The 25,356-nt window shown below is 49.6% G+C and overlaps 1 protein-coding gene and 1 pseudogene across 1 annotated transcript in view; both read left to right on the forward strand.

Annotated features, from left to right (window-relative positions):
- Positions 1 to 24,165, forward strand: part of Epas1 (endothelial PAS domain protein 1) — an 82,590-nt gene extending 58,425 nt beyond the window's left edge. Inside the window, exons 7-16 of the mRNA XM_075955614.1 lie at positions 7,216 to 7,322; positions 13,246 to 13,393; positions 13,952 to 14,166; positions 15,173 to 15,360; positions 16,100 to 16,210; positions 17,214 to 17,719; positions 18,487 to 18,613; positions 19,285 to 19,402; positions 19,610 to 19,783; positions 21,996 to 24,165. Of these exons, the coding sequence (XP_075811729.1) occupies positions 7,216 to 7,322; positions 13,246 to 13,393; positions 13,952 to 14,166; positions 15,173 to 15,360; positions 16,100 to 16,210; positions 17,214 to 17,719; positions 18,487 to 18,613; positions 19,285 to 19,402; positions 19,610 to 19,783; positions 21,996 to 22,147 (1,846 nt within the window). The 3' untranslated portion in view covers positions 22,148 to 24,165. The remainder of the gene's footprint in view (positions 1 to 7,215; positions 7,323 to 13,245; positions 13,394 to 13,951; positions 14,167 to 15,172; positions 15,361 to 16,099; positions 16,211 to 17,213; positions 17,720 to 18,486; positions 18,614 to 19,284; positions 19,403 to 19,609; positions 19,784 to 21,995) is intronic.
- Positions 10,622 to 11,116, forward strand: LOC142839211 (large ribosomal subunit protein uL15 pseudogene; annotated as a pseudogene).
- Positions 24,166 to 25,356: the final 1,191 nt, after the last annotated feature.

Below are 25,356 nucleotides of genomic sequence, written 5' to 3' on the forward strand. Positions count from 1 at the left end.
GCAAACACAGAGTGCTGTGCCACATGGAGCGTTAACTGATTAGTGGATTAGGTAACCAGGGTACAGGCAAGACAGTTGACGAAGGGACTATTTTAAGTGTTTAATCCCTCAGTGTTATTTCTCCATTGCTTTGGGTTGGAGGAGGGGCTAGTTCTGTTCTCACTATGTTGAGACGGTGAGCAGTGTGTGTGAGAGAGAGTTGCTCCAAACCCAGCAGCTACACGTGATGACCAGTGCAGGGCAGGGCTCCCCCCATTTTACCCAGAGACAAGAAAGGCAGGCAGCTTGAATCCACAGTCACATTTGAGGCAGTTTGGTACTTTCCTTTGATGGTATCTGTGGTCTTCAGACATTTAATGAGAGAAAAGGGGGGGAGGGTCATAGAAAGGGAAGAGAGAGACAGCACAGGAGTCTCTAATCACTTGCTGAACTCTCTGGTTCCCACAATTAGTCAATTTAAAAGAGCCAATTCTGATGCCCCTATGGTTCAAGACACATTTATGCTCCCTTAGGAGGGGGAGGGGCGCTTGATATTCTCTGTTAATTATTGAGACAGTAAATGCTTTAAAACCCTCCAATAACTTCTGCCAGTTATGTACAGACTAGTCATGACTGAGACATGATTGCTTATCTGAAAAGCTTAGAACCAAACATGTTTCAGCTTTGAGAGTTTGGGAAAATTATTGTCTAGACTTTCCTAACTCAACCTGGAAATTCAAAATCCAAAGTGGTCTAGAACCCAAAACTTTTCAGATGTCATGTTGGGAGATGTGAGCATCTGCTTTTACAGGTGAAGGGTGTGCAATCTGTTTATGACTGACTTTTGTCACCCAGACAACAGGATGTAAGGTTGCTTAGCCAGGTCTCCAGCACCCACCCTCTCAAGGATGGCCTGCAGTTTGCAGCCATCCTCCTGCCCCAGCATCCTGAGTTTATTGTCAGCATAACAATATGTTCTTCTCCTCTGTGCACGCAAATATAAGTTATTAGTCTGCTTCATAAAATACCAGGGAACTAATTCATGTATCTAAATACTAGGGAACATCTGCCATGTGTCTAAACTATTATATCAAAGAAGGAAGAAATGATCGCTGGTAACTAGGAGTTCTGAGCCTGAGATACCAGCAGCCTAATGAAACCACAGTGAATTTATACTACAACACACAACATTCCACTCTTCCAAGTAAGACCAGTCATTTTCAAATCCTTTAAAAGGGTTGGGTTTTTTAATTCATGTGGAGATGCCATCTAGTGGCCAAGTAAAATAACTGTGAATAAAGCCATTCATCAAGACTAGAGGTTTTCTTGGAAAAATCACGTGTAGACCCTGTGTGATTTTTTTTTTTTGGTGAGTCTTCCTGTGTACTGGTTTGTTTTGTGTGTCAACTTGACACAAGCTAGAGTCATCAGAGAGGAAGGAGCCTCAGTTGAGGAACTGCCTCCTTGAGATCCAGCTGTAAGGCATTTCTCAATTAGTGATTGATCACCATGGTGGATGGTGCCATACCTGGGCTGCTGGTTCTCAGTTCTATAAGAAAGCAGGCTGAGCAAGCTATGGGAAGCAAACCAGTAAGCAGCACCCCTCATGGCCTCTGCATCAGCTCCTGCCTCTGGGATCTTGCCCTGTTTGAGTTCCTGTCCTGACTTTCTTCAGCAATGCTAGAGCATAAGCCGAATAAACCCTTTCCTTCCCAACTTGCTTTCCAGTCATAGTGTTTTTCACAGCAATAGAAACCCTGGACAGATATATGAAACCTTGGAAAGATATATGAAAATTGTAGTAAACATTTGAAACTAATGAATACAACCATTTGGTCTTTACAGGCAAGGAATTTGAGAGCAACCCCGTTTTGTGAAAACAATATAGGACATAACCAGGAGTTAGCTTAGCGAATTAGGAAGACTCTATGGTAAGGGGCTGAAGTGATGGCTCAGTAGTTAAGGGTGCGTACGGCTCTTGCAGAGAACCTGAATGTTAGGTCTGTCTGTTTGTCCCTATCCCACACTCCCCCACCCAGACACACATATAATTACAGTTACTTGTAACTCTACTTACAAGGGAATTCAACCTCTGGCACCTGTACTCACATGTATACATACATGCATACACACACAGTTAAAATAAACCTTTGGGGGAAAGTTTTATGGTGAATTCATTTTATTCAAAGAGCTTAGGAACAATAGGAATGAAGTAAGAAACGAGATGAGGCTCAGGGAGAGAAGCTGGTGAGATGGCTCAGCCAAGAGGCATCTCTTGCCAAGCCTGAAAGCCTGAGTTTGATCCCCCGAGCCCACATGATGGAAGGACAAATTCGACTTTCACAAGTGGTCTTCTGACTGCCGCATGCACACCCCCACACGTACACACAAATGCAGTTTTAAGGAGGAAATTATAAAGAGTAAAAAGGTGCGAGACATACATGTGTGAAGACATCTATGTTTAAGTCCAAGAATAATGCTGGGTGGTGGTGGCACACACCTTTAATCCCAGCACTTGGGAGGCAGAAGCAGGCAGATCTCTGTGAGTTCAAAGCCAGCCTGGTCTACATAATGAGTTCCAGGACTGGCTCCAAAAACTACAGAGAAACCGTGTCTCAAAAAGAAAAAAAAAGAAAAGAAAAAAACAGACTGACTTCAAGCTAATTAATTATAAAATATTGTCTTCTTTATTGAACATTGGAGATACTTCATAAACTTTTTGCTGCTTTTTCTAGCAGATGGTAAGTGTCTTAAGTGCAGGGTTATCTTTTGCAAGGACAGTGCACATATTCTGGTTGTATGTAAAATTGATTCTGAGTACTTTCGCAGGCCCATACACTAACCCTTTCTATACCTCTCAGTGGTTACCATGTGCTCCTTTAGACCTGAAAGCTACACTCTAATGATTTCTGTGCCCTTGTTCCTGCTCAGCTGACAGTGTTCTGGAATCAGCCCCTAACCATGCTGGAGTGGGTAAAATACTGCCTCATCTAGACTGCTAGAGATGCTCAAGAATATCTCTCTGGAGTTTACCTCCAAGTTTCCTAGGTCTCAGGGTTCGAACCATTCCATGATCTGCTCCTCACATTTCTCTCGTACTGTTTGTGGGGTTTTGTCTGCTGAAAGCTGGCTGATAGCATGCAGGGTAAGACTGGTCTAGAATGGAGACCCAGCTACCTCCTAGTGCGTCACTTCACCCTACAGACAGACCGTGCATCTCACCAAGAGAGTAGAAATTGGTTTTCCATCAACCATAGAGCTGGTTGTATAGATTTCATATAACTGGGTAATATTTTGAGGGGTGTGCAAGATTTAAGGACTGTTACTTAACCAAATTATACAATACAGTATACAAATACAATCTCTATAAAAATGTATTAAAATGAATAGGTCTTGAGATCTGAGCAGGGAGTAGTCTAGATATCATTAAAGAAATGCATTGCCAATGCTTATAAGCATACAGAATAAACATGAGTGTCTCAAGGGCCGTGAAGGCATGGAAGGGAAGAACAGACTTCAGTGCCAGCGTTTCCTCATGAAAGCGTTCTTCGGGAAACAAGTAGGGGCTTTAAAAGTGCTCAGAACTTTCATCTTCATAAAGAGTTCAGATACTTGGTAGCTTTCTTGTTTAAACCCTTTACCTCTGGAGGGAACAGGGTAGAAATGACACCCAGGCCTTCCTGGTCTCCAGGCAGTGGCATCTGAAGTCCGTGAGCTCTGTCCTGCTTACGAACAGCCTATGGTGGTTAATGGCTGAGAGGAATAAAGTGAGCCCCATGAGGCATGTCACTCTTGAGGGGACAACACTCAGAAAATAATTCCCTTCCTGCCTTGTTCTGCTAGGCTATTCTACGCAGTACTTATACATGTATTTTAACATACCACACTTTATTTTGTATGCATCTCTGTGTAGATGTATGTATGGATTCATTTGCCTGTAGCCGTGCTTCTGAAGGTCAGAGGTCAGCATTGGGTGTCTCTCTCTGTCCTACCCCACCTCAGTTTTTAAAAACAGGTTCTCTCAGAGAGCCTGGAACTTACTGTTTTGGCTAGACTGGCTGGCCAGTAAGCTCCCAGAGTCTGCCTGTTATACCACCCCCACCTCTGGCAGCAGAGTTACAGACATGTTCTGTCATATGACGGCTTCTTACCTAGAGGCTGGGGATCTGAACTCAGCTCTTCAAGCCAGCGCAGCGAGCACTTAACCCACGAAGCCATCTCCACGGTCACACTTGCACAGCGTTTTAAGAACAGAGCCACTGAGGGCGGTGAGTAAGTCATCTCACTTTGAAGGCCGGCGCCAGAGTCTGGTTCACCACATACCTTCTTGGGGTGACACTGGCCTCAGAACCAAGTAACCTTTTGACTATGCATCATCTATGTTCTCTCTTTTCTTCCTCTCCTGCCTCCTTGTAGCTGCCTGGCCTTGTCTTTGCTGCCTCCATCTTTTTCTGCTTGTTATTCAAGAATATGCTCTGTCCTCAACTTTGAGACCTGATAGTCTTTTCACATTGCCCTCTCCTCTCAGATCGGCCCTTAGTTGACTTTCAAGTTTCTGGGTGACCCCAGCTGACCCTCCCCCAGCGAGTCAAGGATCTCTAATTAGGAGAAAGAAGTGGCTCCTCTCCTAATGGAGAGAGCAGCTGCCACTCCTATCGAGCCTGTTCTTGTGCAGCCAGGGAAATGAGCAGGGACGGCCGCAGGGGCCGGAGCAGCAGACCCATAAACAAGCTCAGTTCTTTAACCTCCCTGTGGCGTCGGTGTGCCTGTGGTTAGGGGCGAATGGCCATTAGCTTTAAGTTGGGGCTTCCTGGCTTTGTGAAGTCTGATGACCCAAACGTTCTGTGATTGTGTTTGGGCTCTGTGCATTTCCCAGTTTTTACAGGGGTCTGTTTAAAGGAACGAAGAGGGATATTAAATATTTATTTTGGCTGACAAGATAAAGGAGAGCTGCTAGAGGGAAGATAACTGGCAAGTCCAAAATCTAGGCTTGTTTGTCTTCCAGAACGTGCCCATTGTCTGCCTTTGAACGGACGATGCAATAATTAGATAAAAGCATCTTATTATGAGGTTAATTATAATATTTACTTAGAGCATTTTGACGGAAAGATCCTAATCATGAAAGGAAATGGGGTTCCTCCAGGAAAGAGAATTATCTCTTTCTTATAAGGCCAGTGGATTCAGTATTAAGGGTTTCTAGAGAATCCTACCTCTGCCCAGTCAGACTGGCCATCAATGACCCTGTAAGGCGGGCATCCTGTTGTCACTATAGTTCTGGCTCCCAGACAAAGTTTGAAATGTACCTGACTTACCAAGAATGCCATATGTGTGGGGGTACAAGCACACATTGCTCCTATCCTCATTCTCCCCCGCTCCAGGGTCAAGGCTACGGTAACATATCGATGGCCAGTGAGCCTAGAGACCAAGTGGGGGCGAATCCTCACACTATGGAGATGGCAGTTGGCACAAATATTCAGCCAGCCTCTCACTAAGGAAATACAGGGCAGAATCAACTGCACTTCAGCCTTTTGCTCAGTGGCACTAACCTTTGTTTGACAAAGACGTGGACCTCCATCAACGTATCTAGTCAGAAAGCGTACCTCTTCTGTTTATGTAATAGCAGGCACCATGCAAAACGGAAGGATAGGCTGCAGATTATGATGGACCGCTAGAGGTACTCACGTGTGTACATGCATGTGCACATACATATAAACATGCATGCAATGCGGTGGTCAACCATGCTCAAGGAAGGAAAGAAGATGGTTAGGGATAAGGTGGCACTGAATTGGCAGACCTCGGTTGTGCCTTAGATGCAAAGAGGACATGAGATCAGTGCTTGCTCAGCCCGCATTGTGGCAGGGATGACAGGAAAAAGCGCAGGATGTGAGAGACAAGTGCTACCTTCCTAAAGCCGTTGCACATGGTCTTCAGGACTCCGAGGGCTAAAGGAATCAGAGGGGACTCTGGAGAAAGAGAGGCCACAGGCTGATCCTGCAAGAGTTAAGGCTTGCAGACGGTTGGAGAAGAGGCCAGGACCGAGGGTACACGGCACACTGCCAGTGAGCCGAAAAGTTGCTTGGGAACAAAGACTGGACTCTGGCATACCCAGAACCTGGGCAGTTTCCCCCAGCCCAGAGAATAGCAGGTCAAAAATGACCTTTTAGAAGAATGGAGTCCGAGAGCCACATGCATGATTCCCATGTGGACAGAAGGAATATGGAACAGCAAGTTGTGCACATGGGGCTTTAGTTTTCCTCTTCTTGTCCTTAGCCTCTGCCCAGGGGACACAGGACACAACCATGTCCAAAGGAATGTGCTTCCAAGTAGGATTATCTTAATGAGCCCATATCGTCAGCTCCGACTTGTGATAGGCAGAGTAAACTGGACGACGCACTCAAGAGAGAAAATGTGTGACGTATCGAGATGGAGAAATAGTCCCAGGAAAGACATGGACACAGAAGGTGGCCACAACAGTGCTTCCGGAGCAGCCCTTTGCTCACGCACACGTCTCCATGGCTCCCCTAGCCCGTTCCCACCCAAACCAGACACCACACAGAATGAACACATCCATGCTCGGCACAATCATGCCCTGTTCCGGCCTTGCTGCTTGTTTATCTGTGAGGACTGGTTTCCTGTTTCTCCCCCTTAGCCATCTCTGTCCTCCTTTCCTAGAGATGGGGAGAGGGGATCAAAGGAGCTGTTGGAGACATACCTAGGGTCACAGATGGCACCTGAGAAGCAGGGGGTGACACCACAGCACAGGTGGCTCTCCCTGCCTGGCTCTTCCTTACCGAGCCATCTCTCCGCCTGGGCCACAGGAGTCCACTTAAATGTTCCTCAACGTGTACTAGAATGTGCTCGAGCTGGGAGTCAGGAGGCCTCAGCTCTTGTTCCTCTTCTGACCTGGGCAGTTGCCTGAACATCAAACCACCCCTCTGCCTTCCTGGATTTCCACAAAAATTCTTCTGCATGAGCCGGGAGGTGGAGCTAGGTGAACCCTTCCTGGCCCCAGGACTTCTTAGATAGTAGGCTGTGTGTGCAGGACTTCAGGAAGGACAGGAGGTGTGGGGCGGGAGGACGATCCACAGTTGCAGGCCCAGTGTGACGGGGTCTTGCTTGAATAAACACGTGGTGACCAGGGTATGAACTTGATGCTTTCTCGGTTGAGCTTCCGGAAGTCCCGTTCGCATGCTCTGCCAAGCTCATCTGGCCTTTCCTCCTCACCTTTTTCATCAGAATCATGGAATTGATTGGTTACCACCCCGAGGAGCTCCTTGGCCGCTCTGCCTACGAATTCTACCATGCCCTGGACTCGGAGAACATGACCAAAAGTCACCAGAACTGTAAGTTTCCTGAGTACCCGTGTCCTTGTCGTCTGCCCATGAGGAGTATGATTAACAAGACACAGCCTTGGCCTCCCACGGTCACCATCTTAGGTGGCACATGAAGTAGATGCCATCAGGATGGCCAGAGAGTCACAGCTGCCAGCAGCCTGTAGATGATTTCATGCAAATTAAGAAAAAGACTCCGAGGTCCTCGTAGGCAGTCAAGTACCCCAGCATAGGGAGGGGTCTGGGAGAGTTCAGAAGGGAGTGGGCTAGCTCTGGATTGGTTGTAAGGGCAGAGGAGGGTGGAGCTAAACAGAGGAGAGAGTGTGAAGGGGTGGGGCTGTCCAGGTAGCACAGTGTAAGCATGGAGCGAAGGCCTGGACCGTGAGGGACCTGGACCAAAAATGTCCAGCCCAACCTCTCTCGTGGAACCATTGTGTCCTCATAGGTCACACATGACCTAGGTGGTACTTGACCTGTGGCTGATGCAATGAGACACTTATTTCTAAGTTGAAATTTTAAAGAATTTAGTGGCTTTTCTTGGCATGTGGTCGCCTTCTTGAAGACGGTGGTTCTGTAGTGTTCCCTTAGCCAGCTTCCCAATATAGTCTTCCCATGTGTAGATGCTCCAAGGAAATGTCTTGCCCTCTGAAGACTAGGAATTGACAGACTTAATCTCTTCCGTAAGGGGTCTTATTTCAGAGGGGAAAAGAGGCTGGGCTCCCTGAAGCTGGCTGGCCTCTAACCTCAGCATCTCTCACAGTGTCTGGGGCACCAAGTGAACGTTAATTTCAAAAACAAAAATATATTTGGGAGAGAGAGCATCCGAGCATGACACTGGTACAGACAGGGTTGATGAGAGTGTGGGATAGGAGATTCAAATGGGTAAAACCCCGAGATGCTTCCCAGGAGCCATAATGACAACATAGGAAAGAGGTCCTAGTCCCGAGTCTGTTTCCCTTTCCTCTGCCTCCCAGTCAGGGCAGCTGGAGCTCAGATCCTCTAAGCAGCAACTCCACCAGCTGCATACAGCATGGAGAGGGTGGGGGGAGTTTCCCCCTGTTCTCCCTGTGACATTTGGGTTTCACCTGATCTAATAATACAGCAGGAAGCATTATGGTATCTCAGACAAGTCTCCCACTGTGATCTCTGGCAAAGATCCCCAAATATCCAAACACAAAAAGCCTCTATCCAACCCTACTCAGGGGCCCAGGGATGGCAGAAAGAGACCAGGGTGCTCCCGGAAGCCATGACTGTGACCCAACTAGAGACTGTAGCCTTCTCTTGAAGGGTTTAATGCTTTTGTGCTTCCTAGAGGTTCCCCACTCCCATGGCAGGTTGGATGAGATACACAGCTGCACTCTGCCCAGCTCTGGCCTTGCTCACCAGCTAGTGTCTCGGGGTCTGCCTTCCTTCCTTCCTTAACCTTCTAAGCCATGGGATCTGTCAAAACAGGGAGGCAAGGACTTTTTTTTTTTAAGCATCTGGGAATTCTGGGATTGAATTGAATTCTTGGAGGACAGTATTGTACTTTATCATCAGGGGAGGGGTGAACAGAAGGACACAGTGGGATGTGCAGATAGCTAATGGACTTCTCACCAGGCAGGCATAGGAAAAGGCTCCTCCCTCTTTAGAACACTGTGTCCTATAAAAAAAAAAGAGCTAGCCAAAAAGAAAAGAAAAAGAAAAAAAGTTGGTCCTATTGGTTTTGAGGATGACTCCTGGGGGAAATATATGGAAAAACTTTTTGGTTAGATGTTGTTTTTACTTAATCCGTATATTTAATCTCCCAGCACACTTAAAGATAACTCACGGTCTAAATAGAAAGTACAGACTCTGGGTGTTGTTTTTTGTTTCTTGTTGTGGTTGTTCCCCGGTGGAGTTAGGTAAAGCTGCCCTGAGCACAGAGGCCTCTGCTTGAGGGCACTGCAGCACGCTGAGTTTAAATGGGCTGGAAACAGCGTCAGTTGTGACAGGAATGTCCCCATCCCACCTCCCCCTGCAATACAGCTACACTCATCCCTGCCAAGGCGGAGGCTCAGGTTCGAAGCAGGTCTAAGTTACATGTCTCCAATTCATCCCCGTGTGCCTCTCAGCCTGTACGTGTTTCCCACCAAAATGCCTGGAGAAGCTCAGTCTTCAAGCAGATTTAGATAATTGAAAGTCATCATTTCCAAATGGATTAATAATTTATACATCTTTACTCTCAAAGGAGGGGTTGGAGTGGCTTCTCTTTGTTGTGCTCTTAGGAAAACAAGATTAAAGGCCATAAAAGGCCTATCTCCCTACCAAGTAGCAGGCCCCTCACCAAGGCTGGCGTTAATGAGATGATTAGGATGCTGGTGTGAATTAGATTCTGCTGACGGAGCAGGCGTTTGCCTGCAATTACTGGAAATGCAGTTGCAAGCTCTGCTTGGTGAACTGTTTCATCAGAAAGACTAAGAAAGAGCCTTGAGTGTGGTTTGCATTAAGAACTGTCTAAATGAGTTAACTTCAGACTTGAAATTGTGCAAGAATTGTTTCCCTTGCAGCTAAGAGAGGGTCTCCATAGCACCAAAAAAAGGACAACAGAAAAGACCAGAGTTCCTTCTTCGCCCCAGGAGTCCATGTTGGTTTAACCAAGTGGCCATAGCAGACTTTGCTTTCTCGCTTGTTTCTGGGCTCAGACATAATGTAGTCAGGGAGGACTGATTGCCTTGGGAATCGGAAGACCCACTACCTGTCTCAACGCTGTCCTATTGTCTCGTGCATCGTGAAGTGAGTCAAGCCTTCCCACCCTGAGTCTCCTCACGTTAAAGGGTGATGTCGTTCCTCCCTACAGCCCAATATTCCATCGGAAAGATTAGATTAGGATGACTCAACCGCTCTGAAAAATAATTCGGCTGTTGCTGATAATAAAAGCATGATCTTAGCATATAATCTAGAAGTTTCACTTCTTGCTAAACCCTTGTGAGAAATGAGATGACAGTCGAACAAAGATTTGTATTGCAATCAATACAAATGTGTATTGCAGTGTTATTCACAACAACTGAAAACTCAAATATCCAGAAGGAGGAACGAACTAGCTACGGTTTATCCATAGACTGAGGTACTACTCCCCCATGAAAAGGGAGGAGACAGAAAAAACATCTATCCAGATGGAGAGATGAACTAACTATGGTTTATCCATAGAATGAGGTACTACTCCCCCCATGAAAAGGGAGAAGACAGAAAAAACATCTGCAATAACATGGACCTCAAAAACATGCTGATTGGCATTCGTCCCGCCCCCACACTTGCTACCTCGCAATACTTCGCTGGTTCCTCCCTCTTTCCTTTCTGCCACCACCATGCCATCCAGACTGAGGAAGGCCCCGAAACTCCGGGGCCACGTGAGCCACGGCCATGGCCGCACTGGTAAACACCGCAAGCATCCGGGAGGACGCAGGAACGCTGGAGGCATGCATCATCACAGGATCAACTTCGACAAATATCATCCAGGTTACTTCGGGAAAGTTGGGATGAGGCATTACCACTTAAAGAGGAACCAGAGCTTCTGCCCGACTGTCAACCTGGATAAGCTGTGGACGCTGGTCAGTGAGCAGACCCGGGTCAACGCTGCCAAGAACAAGACTGGAGTTGCTCCCATCATTGATGTCGTGCGATCGGGCTACTACAAAGTTCTGGGGAAGGGAAAGCTCCCTAAGCAGCCTGTCATCGTGAAAGCCAAATTTTTCAGCAGAAGAGCTGAAGAAAAGATAAAGGGTGTTGGAGGTGCCTGTGTTCTGGTGGCTTGAAGCCACTCAGGGAGGCCAATTAAATGCTAATACTTTCCAAAAAAGAAAAACCATGCTGATCAAGTATAATGACATCATGCCATTGAAATAGGTTTGAATGACCCTATAAAAAGTCTAGGAAGGGTAAGAGATGGTGACAGACAAGTCAGGGAGCAGAGGTTGGAACTAGGATTAGTTAGGAATATGGGCATTGGCTCTGAGGGAGATGGAGGGTTTGTGCCTTCGCCAAGGTGATGGCGACATAGGTGTCTACAATTGTCAACTCATTGCGCTGTATGCTTAAAATGGGTACATTTCCATGAAGGCAAATGAAAACCCACTAAAGCTCATTACAGAAAGGCAAAGAAAGGTGAAAATGGGAATCTAATTTAGACTCCTAAATCTGAGACTTCCATGCAGGTCAGCAATTATGCTTAGCCAAAGGAAATTTGTGAGGGCTGCAGTCACTGCAGACGTGAAACAGGTGTTTACATGCTAATGATAACCAACACTGTCACTTGTCTTGACACTGGTTCCCAGAGGCACACTGTTTACCGGGCTCTGAGCTTGAATTCATCTCCCAAGGCAGCTTTGGACTCTGTGGAGCAATGCATATATGTAATTCTCAGTCATTCCTGCCCCCTTGCTGGTGCTGGTTAAGGTTTTCAAGAGGATAAGAAGTGCCAAGGCACAGGGACTATGATGAACATGACTATGACAAGGCTGTGTCTCTCTACCATGCGGGACCAATGAACAGGAAGATGGCCCATGAGCTGACCGGGAAACCTGGGGAGATGCCTGGATGTTTTCCCACAGAGCCTCCTGAGACAGGGCCTGTAAACAGTTCTGAGCACTGTAACCCAAGCACTGGACAGTAGTAGCTTAGGAAAGAGGAGACTTCTAAACAACATCTGTGCGGCTGACGGGATAGGCCAGTCCATCTGATGCTCAGCAGGAACCGCGGTAGCATCCTGGACGGTTGATAACAACAGTGATGAACAGTACTATTATTCTTAATACCACAGTTTGCAGAGGAGGAAACCACACCAGGACTGTTCCTTCCCCCAAAGTCCCCCAGCCAGCAAGACTTCCTGATCCTCCCACCATACCTCTACCCAGTTCTCTGTGACCTGGGCTCTTCTGGGCTCGAGCTCAGAACAATGAACTCCCAGGGGATGAAAGTCAAGTGGACAGTTTAAAAAGGCTAGCGGACGTTTCTAAAGGCAGCAGACACTAGCGAAAAGGAGCTCTTGAGCTTGCGTGAACAAAACTGGAAAATGCATCTGGAGATAGGGAAGAGGACCCCTCCCCTGGTGTTTTTAGACAGTGATAACACATGAGAAAATGAACTCTTAGAACAATCTAGAAAAAGAACAAACTCCAAGCTGGTAATCTCAATGGGCAGTTGGGAGGCAAGTTTGAAGAACTCCCAGTGGCCGAGGAGGAGGAGGAGGCTGTGAGAAGTGCTGGTCCTGGTTATAGGCTTTTCTTGACCCCAGCTGAAGGGTGCAGTAGTTTATCTAACACTGTCCACATCCCCTAAGGTGACAGACCCAACAAGTGCAAAGGTCATGATTTTTAAAAACCAGACCTCAGCTGGTCTCATGGCACAACCCCGAGTCCCGGTTATTCTGGTGACTAAGGCAGAAGAATCATTAAGCTTAAGGCTTGCCTGGGCTACGAAGTGAGTTCAAGGCCAGCCTGACCAATACAGAGACCTTGTGTTAAAATGAAAGCAGACGGTTGGGTTTGCAAGTCCAGCATGTGGGTGACCCTCTGTCTGTCCTTCAGTCAGAGAATGATGATGGGTCCGCATCCATGCAGCTGACCTTTCTCCAAGATGCATTCTAGCCCCTGCTGCCTGCAGAGGATGAACCCCGTGAAGAAAGTAGGGTGCTGTTCTTGGTTATAATTTCCACTGAGCTGCCTGGGAGTCTGATAGCGGGGAGTGGGTCATTCCCGCACTGGGCAGGCAGTGTTCTGCTTTCCTTTCCTAAAACAAAGGTCATGCTGACATGACCTCCAGCCTCACTCCTAGCTCAGTCTTTCCAGTCCCCAGTGTCTATCTGGCAGCCCTGCCCACCCCACCCCTCCCCTGGCAAGGTGATACTTCCTGTGGGACCTGAGTGTGTGCTGTGCACTGCTCCCCCACATCCCTTACCTCTGCCCCCTTTCTTCCCTAGTGTGCACCAAGGGGCAGGTGGTGTCTGGCCAGTACCGGATGCTAGCAAAACATGGAGGCTATGTGTGGCTGGAGACCCAGGGGACAGTCATCTACAACCCCCGCAACCTGCAACCCCAGTGTATCATGTGTGTCAACTATGTCCTGAGGTGAGTGGGGGGGGGCACCAGCCTCCGCTCTGGGCGCTACCTCTAAAAGCTGTTTGCTGGATGTATCCTTCTGAGATCTTAGGAGGAGAGCTCTTGAGATTCCCAATCCACCTTCCTCCTTGTTTGTTATGGTGTCGTGTCTCTGACTGTGTTGTGGGGAGAAGATTGTACACAGTAGTTGCTTAATATTGTGTGGATGGGCAACAGGAGAGCTGCTCCTGCTTTTGGGGGAGACTCAGATGTTGTGCCTTCCCCCCCACCATGCCTGGGAAAAACACCAGAGGCCGCCATTGCTAGTATGAAGGAGACTGACATAGCATCCAGGTGTCTTGTGCGCCAACCGCGCAGCCATCGGAAGCAGCCCATGGGTAGAGGTTATTCTCATTGTCTCTGCCTCCGTGCCTAACAGATGCGGACTCTTTCCAAATTGCCAACAGTATCTCTGCCCTTCTCTTTTGTCTACGAGGGTTAGCTATCAGGCTTTCTACATATCTGGGGGAGCTAAAGGCTTTGGCTAGAAATCTGCAGGAACTCTGACCAGCTCTCTCATGCCGGTAGTGAGATTGAGAAGAACGATGTGGTGTTCTCCATGGACCAGACCGAGTCCCTATTCAGGCCCCACCTGATGGCCATGAACGGCATCTTCGACAGCAGTGGTGACGTGGCTGTATCTGAGAAGAGTAACTACCTGTTCACCAAGCTGAAGGAGGAGCCCGAGGAGCTAGCTCAGCTGGCCCCCACCCCGGGAGATGCCATTATTTCTCTGGATTTTGGTGGGTACTTCCTAGCCCTAGCTGAGCTCTCTCAGACTGGGCACAGTTCTTCTTATGACAAACCTCTGCAGCTGTACATTCGCTAGACCACAGCCACACCCTGCCCTTGTGCCAATCACTTGTTCATGGTCAGGCTCTGCTGGGCACAAAAGAACCACAACTCCCTGGCCACTGAGTTATATGTCCTCATGAAGTGGTGGTGGGCTACGAGAAGGGTCCATTCTCCACCTGGCTGTGGGAGTTTGAGCTGAGGGAGAGAGGATTTTCTGGGTATATCCAGAGAGACTGTAGGGCCCCTCATGTATCATCTCAAAGAAGATGCCCTTATTTAAGTGGAAGGCTAAGGAAGGAATAAGGCCAAGAACACCCAGTGGGGAGAAAATTCAGGCCCAGGAGGAAGTCCCCAAGATCGTCCACATTAGAATGGTCACCTGTCTCACTAGAAGCCACGTTACTGTGGTCCAGGCAGAGTTCTCAGGTATTTCAACTTCTTGTTGTGTACACCCAAAGGCTTCTTCCAGTTCATACCCTCCCCCTAGCCTGATCCGGACTGTAGGTCTTTGCATCCACTCACCCTTGATCACCTGCATTTGAGAGGAAAATTGATACCTCACCGAATTCCAAAGGGCACTGAGCCCTTGCATGAGATGCCTTGCAGCCCCAGCTTGGTGACGACACTAAGGCAAAGGGCCGCATTCTTTTCTGGTAACTTCCTTATCTCCATTCTGGAGTGCTCTGCAGGGAGCAGCTGCTTCCAGTAAGTTTAGTCGGTTCTGAAAGCCAAACGCTATTAGAAATGGCTCTCGTTGTAAGGAGTCCCCATATTGAACCACAGCTCTGGTCAGCAGCTCTTGGGTCCTAGCTAGGCTCCAGGGTACAGAGGGTGTCAACCCCAAAGTCCACTTTCAGGACTGTTTTAGGACCTTTGTGAATCTTCTGGGCTTCTTCCTCCCTGGGCTGAGCCTCAGCCTCACGAATGTCCACCATGCATGTCTTGTCTTTACAGGAAGCCAGAACTTTGATGAGTCATCAGCCTATGGCAAGGCCGTGCTGCCCCCAGGTCAACCATGGGCTGCAGAGCTGAGCCACAGTGCCCAGAGTGAGTCCGGGAGCCTGCCTGCCTTCACTGTGCCCCAGGCGGGCACCCCAGGGAACACCACACCCAGTGCTACAAGCAGCAGCAGCTGCTCCACGGTGAGCCCCACCCTCCGGGGAGTAGGCAGAGTGGGTGGCTCTGTTCTGCTGCCAGATGATAGAAAAGACATCCTGAGAAGTACTGTCTCCCTCCCGTTATTGCAGTACTCCCTAAGAATGGCTGTGACACTCATCCACCAGGGACTGTAGAGCTAACTGCTGCCTCCACTCCTAGCGAAGCAGGGATGCCTGAAATTGCAGTGAGACCCGAGTTTGGCCTCTGCATACAGAAAGCTTCAGTCACAGAGCCCTGTTGGCCACAGCCTCTATCCAATGTGCAGCTCAGGACACCCTAGGACAGCGGTTCTCAACTTGTGGGTTGTGATGCCGGGGGTTGAACAACCCTTTTACAGGGGTCACTTAAGACCACCAGAAAACACAAAAATTTACATTACAATTCAGAACAGTAGCAATATTTACAGTTATGAAGTAGCAACAAAAATAGTTTTGTGGTTGGGGGTCACCACAACAGGAGGAACTGTGTTAAAGGGTCACATTAGCATTAGGAAGGTTGAGGACCCCTGCTCTAGGAAGTGATGCAAACATCTTATGAGGAGACCAAGGTTCAGAGCGGGTGATGAAGGGATCTACTTCATACCACTTGTAAATAGTAGAGCTCCCTTCATAGATACGTGGTGGAATGGGGCGGAATGAGCCAGGAACCATGCTTGTCTGTTTACACTGGACTTCTGGGGAGACAACACCATGTTCTTGACTTGGTCTGCTCCTCGGTTTCTAGCCCAGCAGCCCTGCGGACTACTACTCTTCTCTGGAGGATCACTTGAAGATGGAAGTGATTGAGAAGCTCTTTGCCATGGACACGGAGGCAAAGGACCAGTGCAACACCCAGGTAGGCTCTGTGTGGGTGATAAAGGCTCCTGCATCCCCTTGCGGAGGTCCTGGGGATACTGAACAAAGCCTTGGGGACAGAGAGCTTGTCACCACCCTTCCTCCCACCTTTGCACTGCTCGGTCCTGCGCTTCTGTTTCTAACTCTCAACTTTGTCTCCTCCTTTCTTAGACAGCTTCCTTCACACACATGCCAGACTGAAACCACGCTACCAGACCTGTAGAGAGGCGTGTCCAGATTCTTCAACCAATGCATTTTAAAAAACCATTTCACTTATAAATACTTTAAAAAAATGACAAAGGTGCTCCTGGGTTGTATATTCAATGACAGTTTACTGCACAAGGTCACATGCTCTTGCACAAACATAAGTGGAGGAGGTGGGAGAACGTGGTGATGGCCAGCACACTAGGGGCAATCCCCACCTCATCTCCATCCAGGCTTGTGGCTTGCTCCTCAGCGCGTGTCTCTTTTCCTGGGTGCGAACAGGCAGCGTTGCTGCAGTAACAGTCTCTGGGTGCTAGTTACAGAGGTCTGTCTGTCTGCAGGGAGGGGTCAGTCCCCACAGCTCATGTCTCTGTTTATGAGTGTTCCACTGTGTCAATGGGAACACGATGCAGGGTCTCTGGGTACCTGCTGGTGAGGATGGCAGGCCCTTTACAGGGCTGCGAGGGCGGGGAAGGTAAGCTGTCCTTCATCTCAGGAGCTCACATGTAGCCAGAATAGTATGAAGGGGCAGCCTGTGCTGTGGAGGCAGGGGGCTTGCCTGACTGAAAGAGAATGGAATGAGAAGGCTTTGCAGGTCAGGGGTGGAAGCTCACAATACTGAGTGAGGGGATACATATGTGGGAAGCTTAATATCGCGACAGGAACTCTTGCACCCTCGACGGCAAACCTGAGAGTTTCCAACAGGAGAATTTGGATGGGGGACTGACCCATTTTAAAAGGCCTGGGATGGACATGGGATGGGCAGTCACCGCAATTCGTCTTTGCTCTTTTCTTCTCAGACCGATTTCAATGAGCTGGACCTGGAGACTCTGGCACCCTACATCCCAATGGATGGGGAAGACTTCCAGCTAAGCCCAATCTGCCCGGAGGAGCCACACATGCCAGAGAGTCCCCAGCCCAATGCCCAGCACTGCTTCAGTACCATGACAAGCATCTTCCAGCCACTAGCCCCGGGGGCCGCCCACAGCCCCTTCTTCCTGGACAAGTACCCACAGCAGCTGGAGAGCAGGAAGACGGAGCCTGAGCACTGGCCTATGTCTTCCATCTTCTTTGACCCTGGGGACAAAGGGTCCCTGCCGCCATGCTGTGGGCAGGCCAGCACTCCTCTCTCTTCTATGGGAGGCAGATCCAACACGCAGTGGCCTCCAGACCCACCATTACAGTTTGGGCCCACCAAGTGGCCTGCTGATGATCAGAACGCCGAGGCCCTGGGGGCTCTGCCATTGGGGCCATCACAGCTGGAGCCTCCCAACACCTCACCCCACGTCTCCATGTTCAAGATGAGGTCAGTGACAGATGCCTGGCCGGAAGGACCTTACTGGGCAGGGAGAAGACATAGGTACACATCCCATCGTGGGTGCTCTGGAGCCCCCCCATGGGCTTCCTACCCCACCATATCCCCTCATTCTGCAGCAGCCGGCACTCTATCTACCTAGTTAGGGAGCTGACATTGAAGGGCAAAATCCCAGGAGAAAGGAGGAAGGGCTTACAACCTGGTGTCTATCTTTAGATCACCCCAAGGGAACTTTACTTACCTAGGGTTCATCTTTGGGCACAAACAGGTATTTGAGTGACAGTTTCTCCATTCTCTCCACACTCCTGTGCTTTCTACCCAAGAGCCTCTACGGGGTACATGCAGGTGCTAGCGTTTCCTATCTCACACACCAGGTGCTCACTGGACTAAGTCCCAGAAGCCGAAGTGTGTTGTCTGTAGTGTGTGCCCTTTGTAATTAGGTGCCCCAAACAGTCCTCTGGGTGGGAGGCACTGGGCAGAAATCCTTGTAGAGACTGATGTCATCCAGCAGGACAGACTCCCAGGAGGGCAGGACTGCCTGAGAGTAGCTGAGGTAAAATAAGTGTGTGGAAGGAGGTACAGGTTTGGCATCTCACCAGGTAGAGGAGCAGAAGGCAGGCACAGCTGGTCAGGTCCTTTGGCACTCTGCGTTCTGGGTCCACAAAGCACCTTTGTCATAAGTATTGGGTCCAGGTGAAGACACCAGGTGGGAGACCATGACCCTCTCGCACCTACTCCTTACTCCCTCTTCTTGGCAGATCTGCAAAGGACTTCGGGGCTCGCGGCCCCTACATGATGAGTCCAGCCATGATAGCCCTCTCCAACAAGCTGAAGCTAAAGCGCCAGCTGGAGTATGAGGAGCAAGGCTTCCAAGACACAAGTGGGGTAAGCCACCTCTTCACCGTTGTAGTAATAAGGGCGGCGGGGCTGCATCCCCCAACACCCCAGCCGCCGGCTCTGCCCGGCTAGCTTAGCTTATGCCCCGAAATAATTACACAGACACTGTATTCATTTAAACACTGCTTTGGCCCTTAGCTCTAGCCCTTACTGGCTAATTCTCACATATTAATTTAGCCCATTTCTAATCATCTGTGTAGCGCCCCTAGGTGCGCTTACCGGGAAGATTCTAGCCTAAGTCCATCCTGGGTCGGAGCTTCATAGCGTGTGTCTTCCCTGGAGCAGGTAGCATGGCGTCTCTCCTGAGGCGTCTGCTCCGGAGGAGAGGAGAGCTGCGGAGTCTGACCTCACTTCCTCTTCCTCCCAGAGTTCTGTTCTGTTTACTCCACCCACCTAAGGGTGGCCTATCCAATGGGCCTAGCAGTTTCTTTATTGCTTAGCCAATGAAATCAACAGATTGATATATGACACTCCCACATCACACCGTGAATACCATGGGCGCCTCAGCCCGCTGGGCAGGAGGTGACGCTAAGACAGAGATGCAGACAGCTCCTTCCGGTGGTGAGCACCCTCCTGTGTCTGCACCTGCTGGGTCTGTGTGGTGCCCCCACCCCACTCCACCCCCGACCCTCTTCTCCAGCTACACTTCACATCCACAGGGGGACCCTCCGGGCACCAGCAGCAGTTCCCATCTGATGTGGAAACGTATGAAGAGCCTCATGGGGAGGACCTGTCCTCTGATGCCTGACAAGACCATCAGTACGAATGTGGCCCCTGGTAAGCAGGCCTGAGCCAGGGGTCTGGTGGAGGGTTGGAGGCTCCGGGCCCGTTCCCTGAGTCTTGTTAGATGGGCTATGCCCATGCCATAAGCAGGGCTCCAGGTTCTAAGGTCTCTCCGTGACCTCTGAAAAGAAAAAGAAGGCTGAGAGCTACTCCCTGTCTTATCAGGCAGCACCAACTCACTCACTGGCTTGGATCTTCCAGATGAATTCACCCAAAACTCCATGAGAGGCCTGGGCCAGCCACTGAGACACCTGCCACCCCCACAACCACCATCTGCCATGAGCCCAGGAGAAAATCCCAAGAGTGGGTTCCCGCCACAGTGCTATGCCTCGCAGTTCCAGGACTTCCGTCCTCCAGGAGCCCCAAAGGTGTCAGGTGAGTGTTGGAGACTCACACCTGCACACAGGTGGCCCGGATGGACAGGAAGCTGGGTGGGAAGCAGCCGCTCACATAGCAGCTCGGCATTTGGACGACAGGCCGTATTCAAGTCTCAGGCAACTGGTTAGAGTCCACAGGGCTCTTCACCCAGTCAGGCTACATGAGCTTGGGTTAGCCAGGACCTGCTTGATATCAGGCCAGGAAGGGTTTGACAGTGACTTGTTCAAAGAGCCCCTTGAAGACGCCCTCAGAGAGGACCTGAACTGAGGGACAGGAGAAGGAGAAAGGGTTCTCTGGCCCCAGAGAGAGGGCAGAACTACAACCACTTCTGACTAATTCAGGCCGGGGAGGCTTTGGAAAGGAGGTGGCGAGGATGGTGAAGAGCCCAGGGCTGGGATGGACTTCTGAGCAAGACAGCTGGTGTGGGTTGGGCCATGCAGACAAGCTGGCTGCCGTGGGAAGGTGGATGGGCCATGCAGACAAGCTGGCTGCCGTGGGAAGGTGGGATGGGCCATGCAGACAAGCTGGCTGCCGTGGGAAGGTGGGATGGGCCATGCAGACAAGCTGGCTGCCGTGGGAAGGTGGATGGGCCATGCAGACAAGCTGGCTGCCGTGGGAAGGTGGATAGGCCATGCAGACAAGCTGGCTGCCGTGGGAAGGTGAATGGGCCATGCAGACAAGCTGGCTGCCGTGGGAAGGTGGATGGGCCATGCAGACAAGCTGGCTGCCGTGGGAAGGTGGATGGGCCATGCAGACAAGCTGGCTGCCGTGGGAAGGTGGATGGGCCATGCAGACAAGCTGGCTGCCGTGGGAAGGTGGATGGGCCATGCAGACAAGCTGGCTGCCGTGGGAAGGTGGGATGGGCCATGCAGACAAGATGGCTGCTTTGGGAAGGTGGGATGGGCCATGCAGACAAGATGGCTGCTTTGGGAAGGTGGGATGGGCCATGCAGACAAGCTGGCTGCTATGGGAAATGGGTAGCAAAGCTCCATGTCTACGAATCCTCCAGTAATTCAGTCACTTGCAGGCTCTGGGCACCGTAAGACCAGAAGTCTCTGTCTTTCCTTAGCTCCTCCTGGCCTGAAGTGCGCACACACAGCACTCTGGGGCATCTCTCTAGAAGCATGCACAGGGACCCACTGACAGGAGGGTGGCTTGGTAATAATCTGGAAAATTCAGCTGTTGCCACCAAACAGATATGTTCCCACAGAAGCCTGTTTGTCACAGTTTGTGGTCTTGGAGGAGGGGGGTGAAAATCCCAGAGTCTTGTCTACGGTAGTATAGTTGGGAGACATTTATAGGTGTGTTCTCAGTCTGTGGAACCCCAAAAGCCCTGGGCGGCAGGTGGGCTGGCAAACCCAAAGGTTTAAAGGAGAGAACCATGCGTCGCTCACTCCCCGGTATACATCTGGTCAGCAGCAGTCAGCAAATGACCAGTTTCCCCAGTGGTTAAAACCAAAGCCAAAATAATTTCAATTTAGAGCATTTTCTGACCATGACTGAAAGAAGAGGTGAAATTAACAAGGGGTGGGGTATCTGTTCATAGGTGTGTAGGCAAGAAGGGGAAGCAGGTGGACCCCAGGAGGGAGAGGTCCCCAGGATATGGCTCTGTACCTAAGCTATGAGACCCCTGTTACCACTTCTACATGCCTTGGATCTCAGCACTGTTGAGACATGCTCTCTTCTCTGAATGGGAAGTGGAGCCCAGGGCAAGAGGGCTGTGGCACCTGACGTTCCTGGCAGCTGGAGATGTCAATCTTTCCACTAGTGCCCTTGTCCTGATTGTCTACAGTGGAGTAGGAACTGTGTCAGGGCTTGGGTCAGGCTTTTAAAACTGTCTCCCCAGCTGGCCTTGGTGAGTTCCCTGCATGGGATAAATCCGGACTAGCTGAACATAGCGGACAATGAGGAATACTGAGAACTCAAGAACAATCACAGTGGGTTTTTGATCCTGCTGCACATACTGGCTTTGGGGGAGCCTAGGCAGTTTGGATGCTCACCTTACTAGACCTGGATGGAGGTGGGCGGTCCTTGGGCTTCCCACAGGTCAGGGAACCCTGATTGCTCTTCGAGCAGATGAGGGAGGAGGACTTGATCGGGGGAGGGGGAGGGAAATGGGAGGCGGTGGCGGGGAGGAGGCAGAAATCCTTAATAAATAAATAAATTTAAAAAAATAAAAATAAAACTGCCTCCCCTCCCCTTCTCATAGGCATGGCGAGCCGACTGCTGGGGCCGTCGCTCGAGCCTTACCTGTTGCCGGAACTGACCAGATATGACTGTGAGGTGAACGTCCCTGTGCCGGGAAGTTCCACACTCCTGCAGGGGAGAGACCTTCTCAGAGCCCTGGATCAAGCCACCTGAGCCAGGGCCTTCGGCCGGGCATGCTCCTGCCCGGCCATCCTGTCCTGCCAGCTTCACCTTCCGTCTGTGTTGCAACTAGGTATATCTAACACCAGCACACTTCTTAAGAGATGTACTGACCGGGCCGGTCTGCCCAGGTCACCAAGCAGTGGCCTTTATCTGACATGCTCACTTGATTATCTGTGTTTTAAAAATACATACTTGTTTTACCGTCGATGAAAATGTTCTGAAATTTTATAAGATTTCCCCCTCCCTCCCTTGACTTATTTCTAATTTATATTCCCCAAAGGTTTCTCTCTCACACTCAGTATCCCTACTAACAGTCATGGTGGATGTTGGCTCTCCTGCTAGGGAAAGCTTTGGCTCCGTTCAGCGGAAGTTCGTTTGTCATTGTTGCCAAAGAGAAGAGTTTTCCTTTCCGAGCCCCACTGTGGATTCTCTCTGTCTCTCTGTCTCTCTCTGTCTTTCTGTCTCTCTCTCTCTCTGTCTCTGTCTCTCTGTCTCTTTCTCTCTCACACACACCCAATCACCATATTGTAAAAAGCCAGTTCTTTGCTCTGATTTTGATCTGACTTGCGGGGCGGGAAAGCAATGTGAAGGGTAAACTCCAGGGTTACCTGTGAAGCTACACAGTGGCCTTCCTGAACCATGATGTCTCCCATCTCACCCCAGGTTCAGTGGATTTTTACTATTATTATTACTCAAAAGCAAAACCGAGGGGTTTTTTTAAGGAAAATTTATATCTGGGTTTGGTGTTTATCATATATATGGGTACTTTTAATATCTAAAAACTTAGAAATGGATTCCTGCTCACAAAATCACTTTTAAGATCTCATTAGGGCTGTTCTTGTTATTCTTCTCGGTGTTCTGCACACTGTAGAACTGTATAGTACTCCCACAGGCCTGTACTAACACTGCTACGGATCCTCTGCCCCACCACTCTCTCTGGTGACCTTTTGCTTTGGCCTGTTGCTATGCCATAGATGTGGAGTCACTAAGGGGGAGTATGGCAAGCTCTCGCCTCTCCTCTTGTTCGCTGTGCATTGTGTACGTATGCATTGTCATTGTTGCCACGTGGGGGATGGGCAGGAAGTGCTTTCACTTTTTTCAGGTGGTGTTGCTAGCCCTTCAAGTGCACTGAGCTACGCTACGCGACCTGTCTCTCTCATGCGGCACATTTGGGTATTTCCACAGCTACCATGAAATGGTTTGAATGGGAATTCACAAAGCAAGTAGGGATTCACAAATAATATAGTGACCCAGTCCCTGGAGAGCTAAACTGGGAGATGGTGCCAGGTCTGACCAGCCCTGCACCGCGCCACAGCCCACAGCTTGCAGGGCAGAGGGTCCTGCAAAGCCAAGGTGCAGCGCCCCCTGCTGGTGAATAGCCGGCAGACCTCCAGGGATAGCCTCTAGCTGAGGTCTCAGTCACATGAAGTGACATGAATAGGTAGAAAGCACTGAAAATACTGGTCCCAGAGCACTTTGTAACTCACTGGGGAGGAGGTAGGCCACCTTTTGGGTGTGTGATACCAATTGACATACAATGTTGTTGACTTGGGTACAATAAAACTTTAAATACATACAAAGTCCATCAGGCCAAAATGCAGTAAGCCTAAAGGGACTTACTGCTCCAACCAAAAATTAACTTTCAAAGTCAGCCTAGCTAAAAGTATCTAGGCATGGTGTTGTCCAAGTCACACATTGGTCCACGGTGTGGCCTGACACGCGGTGAGAGAACGTAAAGGGTTATTGACATGTAAATGCTGGTATTTGATTTCCTGTGTTGTTGCCTCAGCATTAAGGGCATTTTCCCTTTGCAGTTTTACTAAAAAAACAAAAACAAAAAACACTGAGAAATATTCCAAGCTTCACATTAACCTTTCTTGTCAATGTAACAACTTCGAACATTACTGCATTGTCAAATTCCTACTGACGGCATTGTAACTGTCCAGGAGCTTAACTTTATAAGGAAATGTATTTTGACACTGATATCTTATTAAAGTATTCTGATCCTATTCCTGCTGGTGCCTCTCATTTCCTCTGTATTTATTGTGGGCTGTGCCAACGGAAAATAAAGTCCTTACCCAACGGCATACAGAAAATGAACACTGGAACCAAACTGGACCAGATGGTTAAGACCAAACCGACAAGAAGTTTGAAGAAGGAATGAAGACGTCCTTTTCTCTGTAATCTAGAAAAGAAGGGAAGAAGCCATGGTTTCTGCCTTCCGAAATCCACATGAGATACTCAGGAGCATGCTGGTCCTTGTGTCTTCATGTTGTACATCCAGAAGTTCCGAGGCGCTCGAATGCGCTAGTGGCTGCAGAGGGCAGCAGGTCCTGTGACCATGACAGGCCTCGAAGGCAGCCAGTCCCAGGCAGGAGCCCACTAGGGGCAGTAAGGCCCCAGCAGGGAGTCACGTGGCTGGTGAGAGACTGAGAGCAAGCAAGTGCCAGGCAGGGAGCCGCATGGTGGGTGATGGTGCTGTTCCCCAAGTGGGTCCTGAGACCATGCCTCAGGTCCCTGAAGGCAGTTAGTCCTGGGCAGGGAGCCATGCGGTGGGTGAGAGACAGAGACATGGATAGGCATGTCATGCAGAATGAGGTTGGATATTAATTTAGTGGGTTATGGAAGGGAAGAGGAGAGAGAAAGGGGGGGAATGGGGAGAAGTAAGGGAGAATGGAGCTGTCTCTTCCAGACAGGGAGGGGGTGGGCGTGGCTTGTCTCTTAAAGGGACAGGACAGACCATTACTTTTAAGGTGGGGTCAAGGTCTTCCTAGGTAGATTGCAGGTCGAGAAAAAGACTTCAACCAGAGACAGAACACAGCAGAAGGTCAGCACTAGGCATGGACCTGATGGGCTCCCTATTCCCTGTCAAAGTCCCTCTTCTGGGGATCAAACAGGCATCTTTCTCGGGTGATACAGGGAGGAGAGGAGGCCAGCAGCATCCCTATTTGTATAGACAGCCCTATGACCAGCCATCCCAACATTCCCTGTACACCTGATATTTGGATTCATTGTTACCTTGTTAGTTTCCATCAGCCTAGAAGATGCTGTGCGTACACATCTGCCAGATGAGACCAGAACTCAGTGACTTTCACACGTCCCAGCTCATTTCTAAGAGACATACAGCTCACATCTAGTGTTGCTCTCCTTCTGGCCCCAAAGCTAGCCATGAGATAGATCTTCTGCAAAAAGTCCTGTCT

This window comes from Microtus pennsylvanicus, chromosome 21 (assembly GCF_037038515.1).
Source record: "Microtus pennsylvanicus isolate mMicPen1 chromosome 21, mMicPen1.hap1, whole genome shotgun sequence".
NCBI lineage: Eukaryota > Metazoa > Chordata > Mammalia > Rodentia > Cricetidae > Microtus > Microtus pennsylvanicus.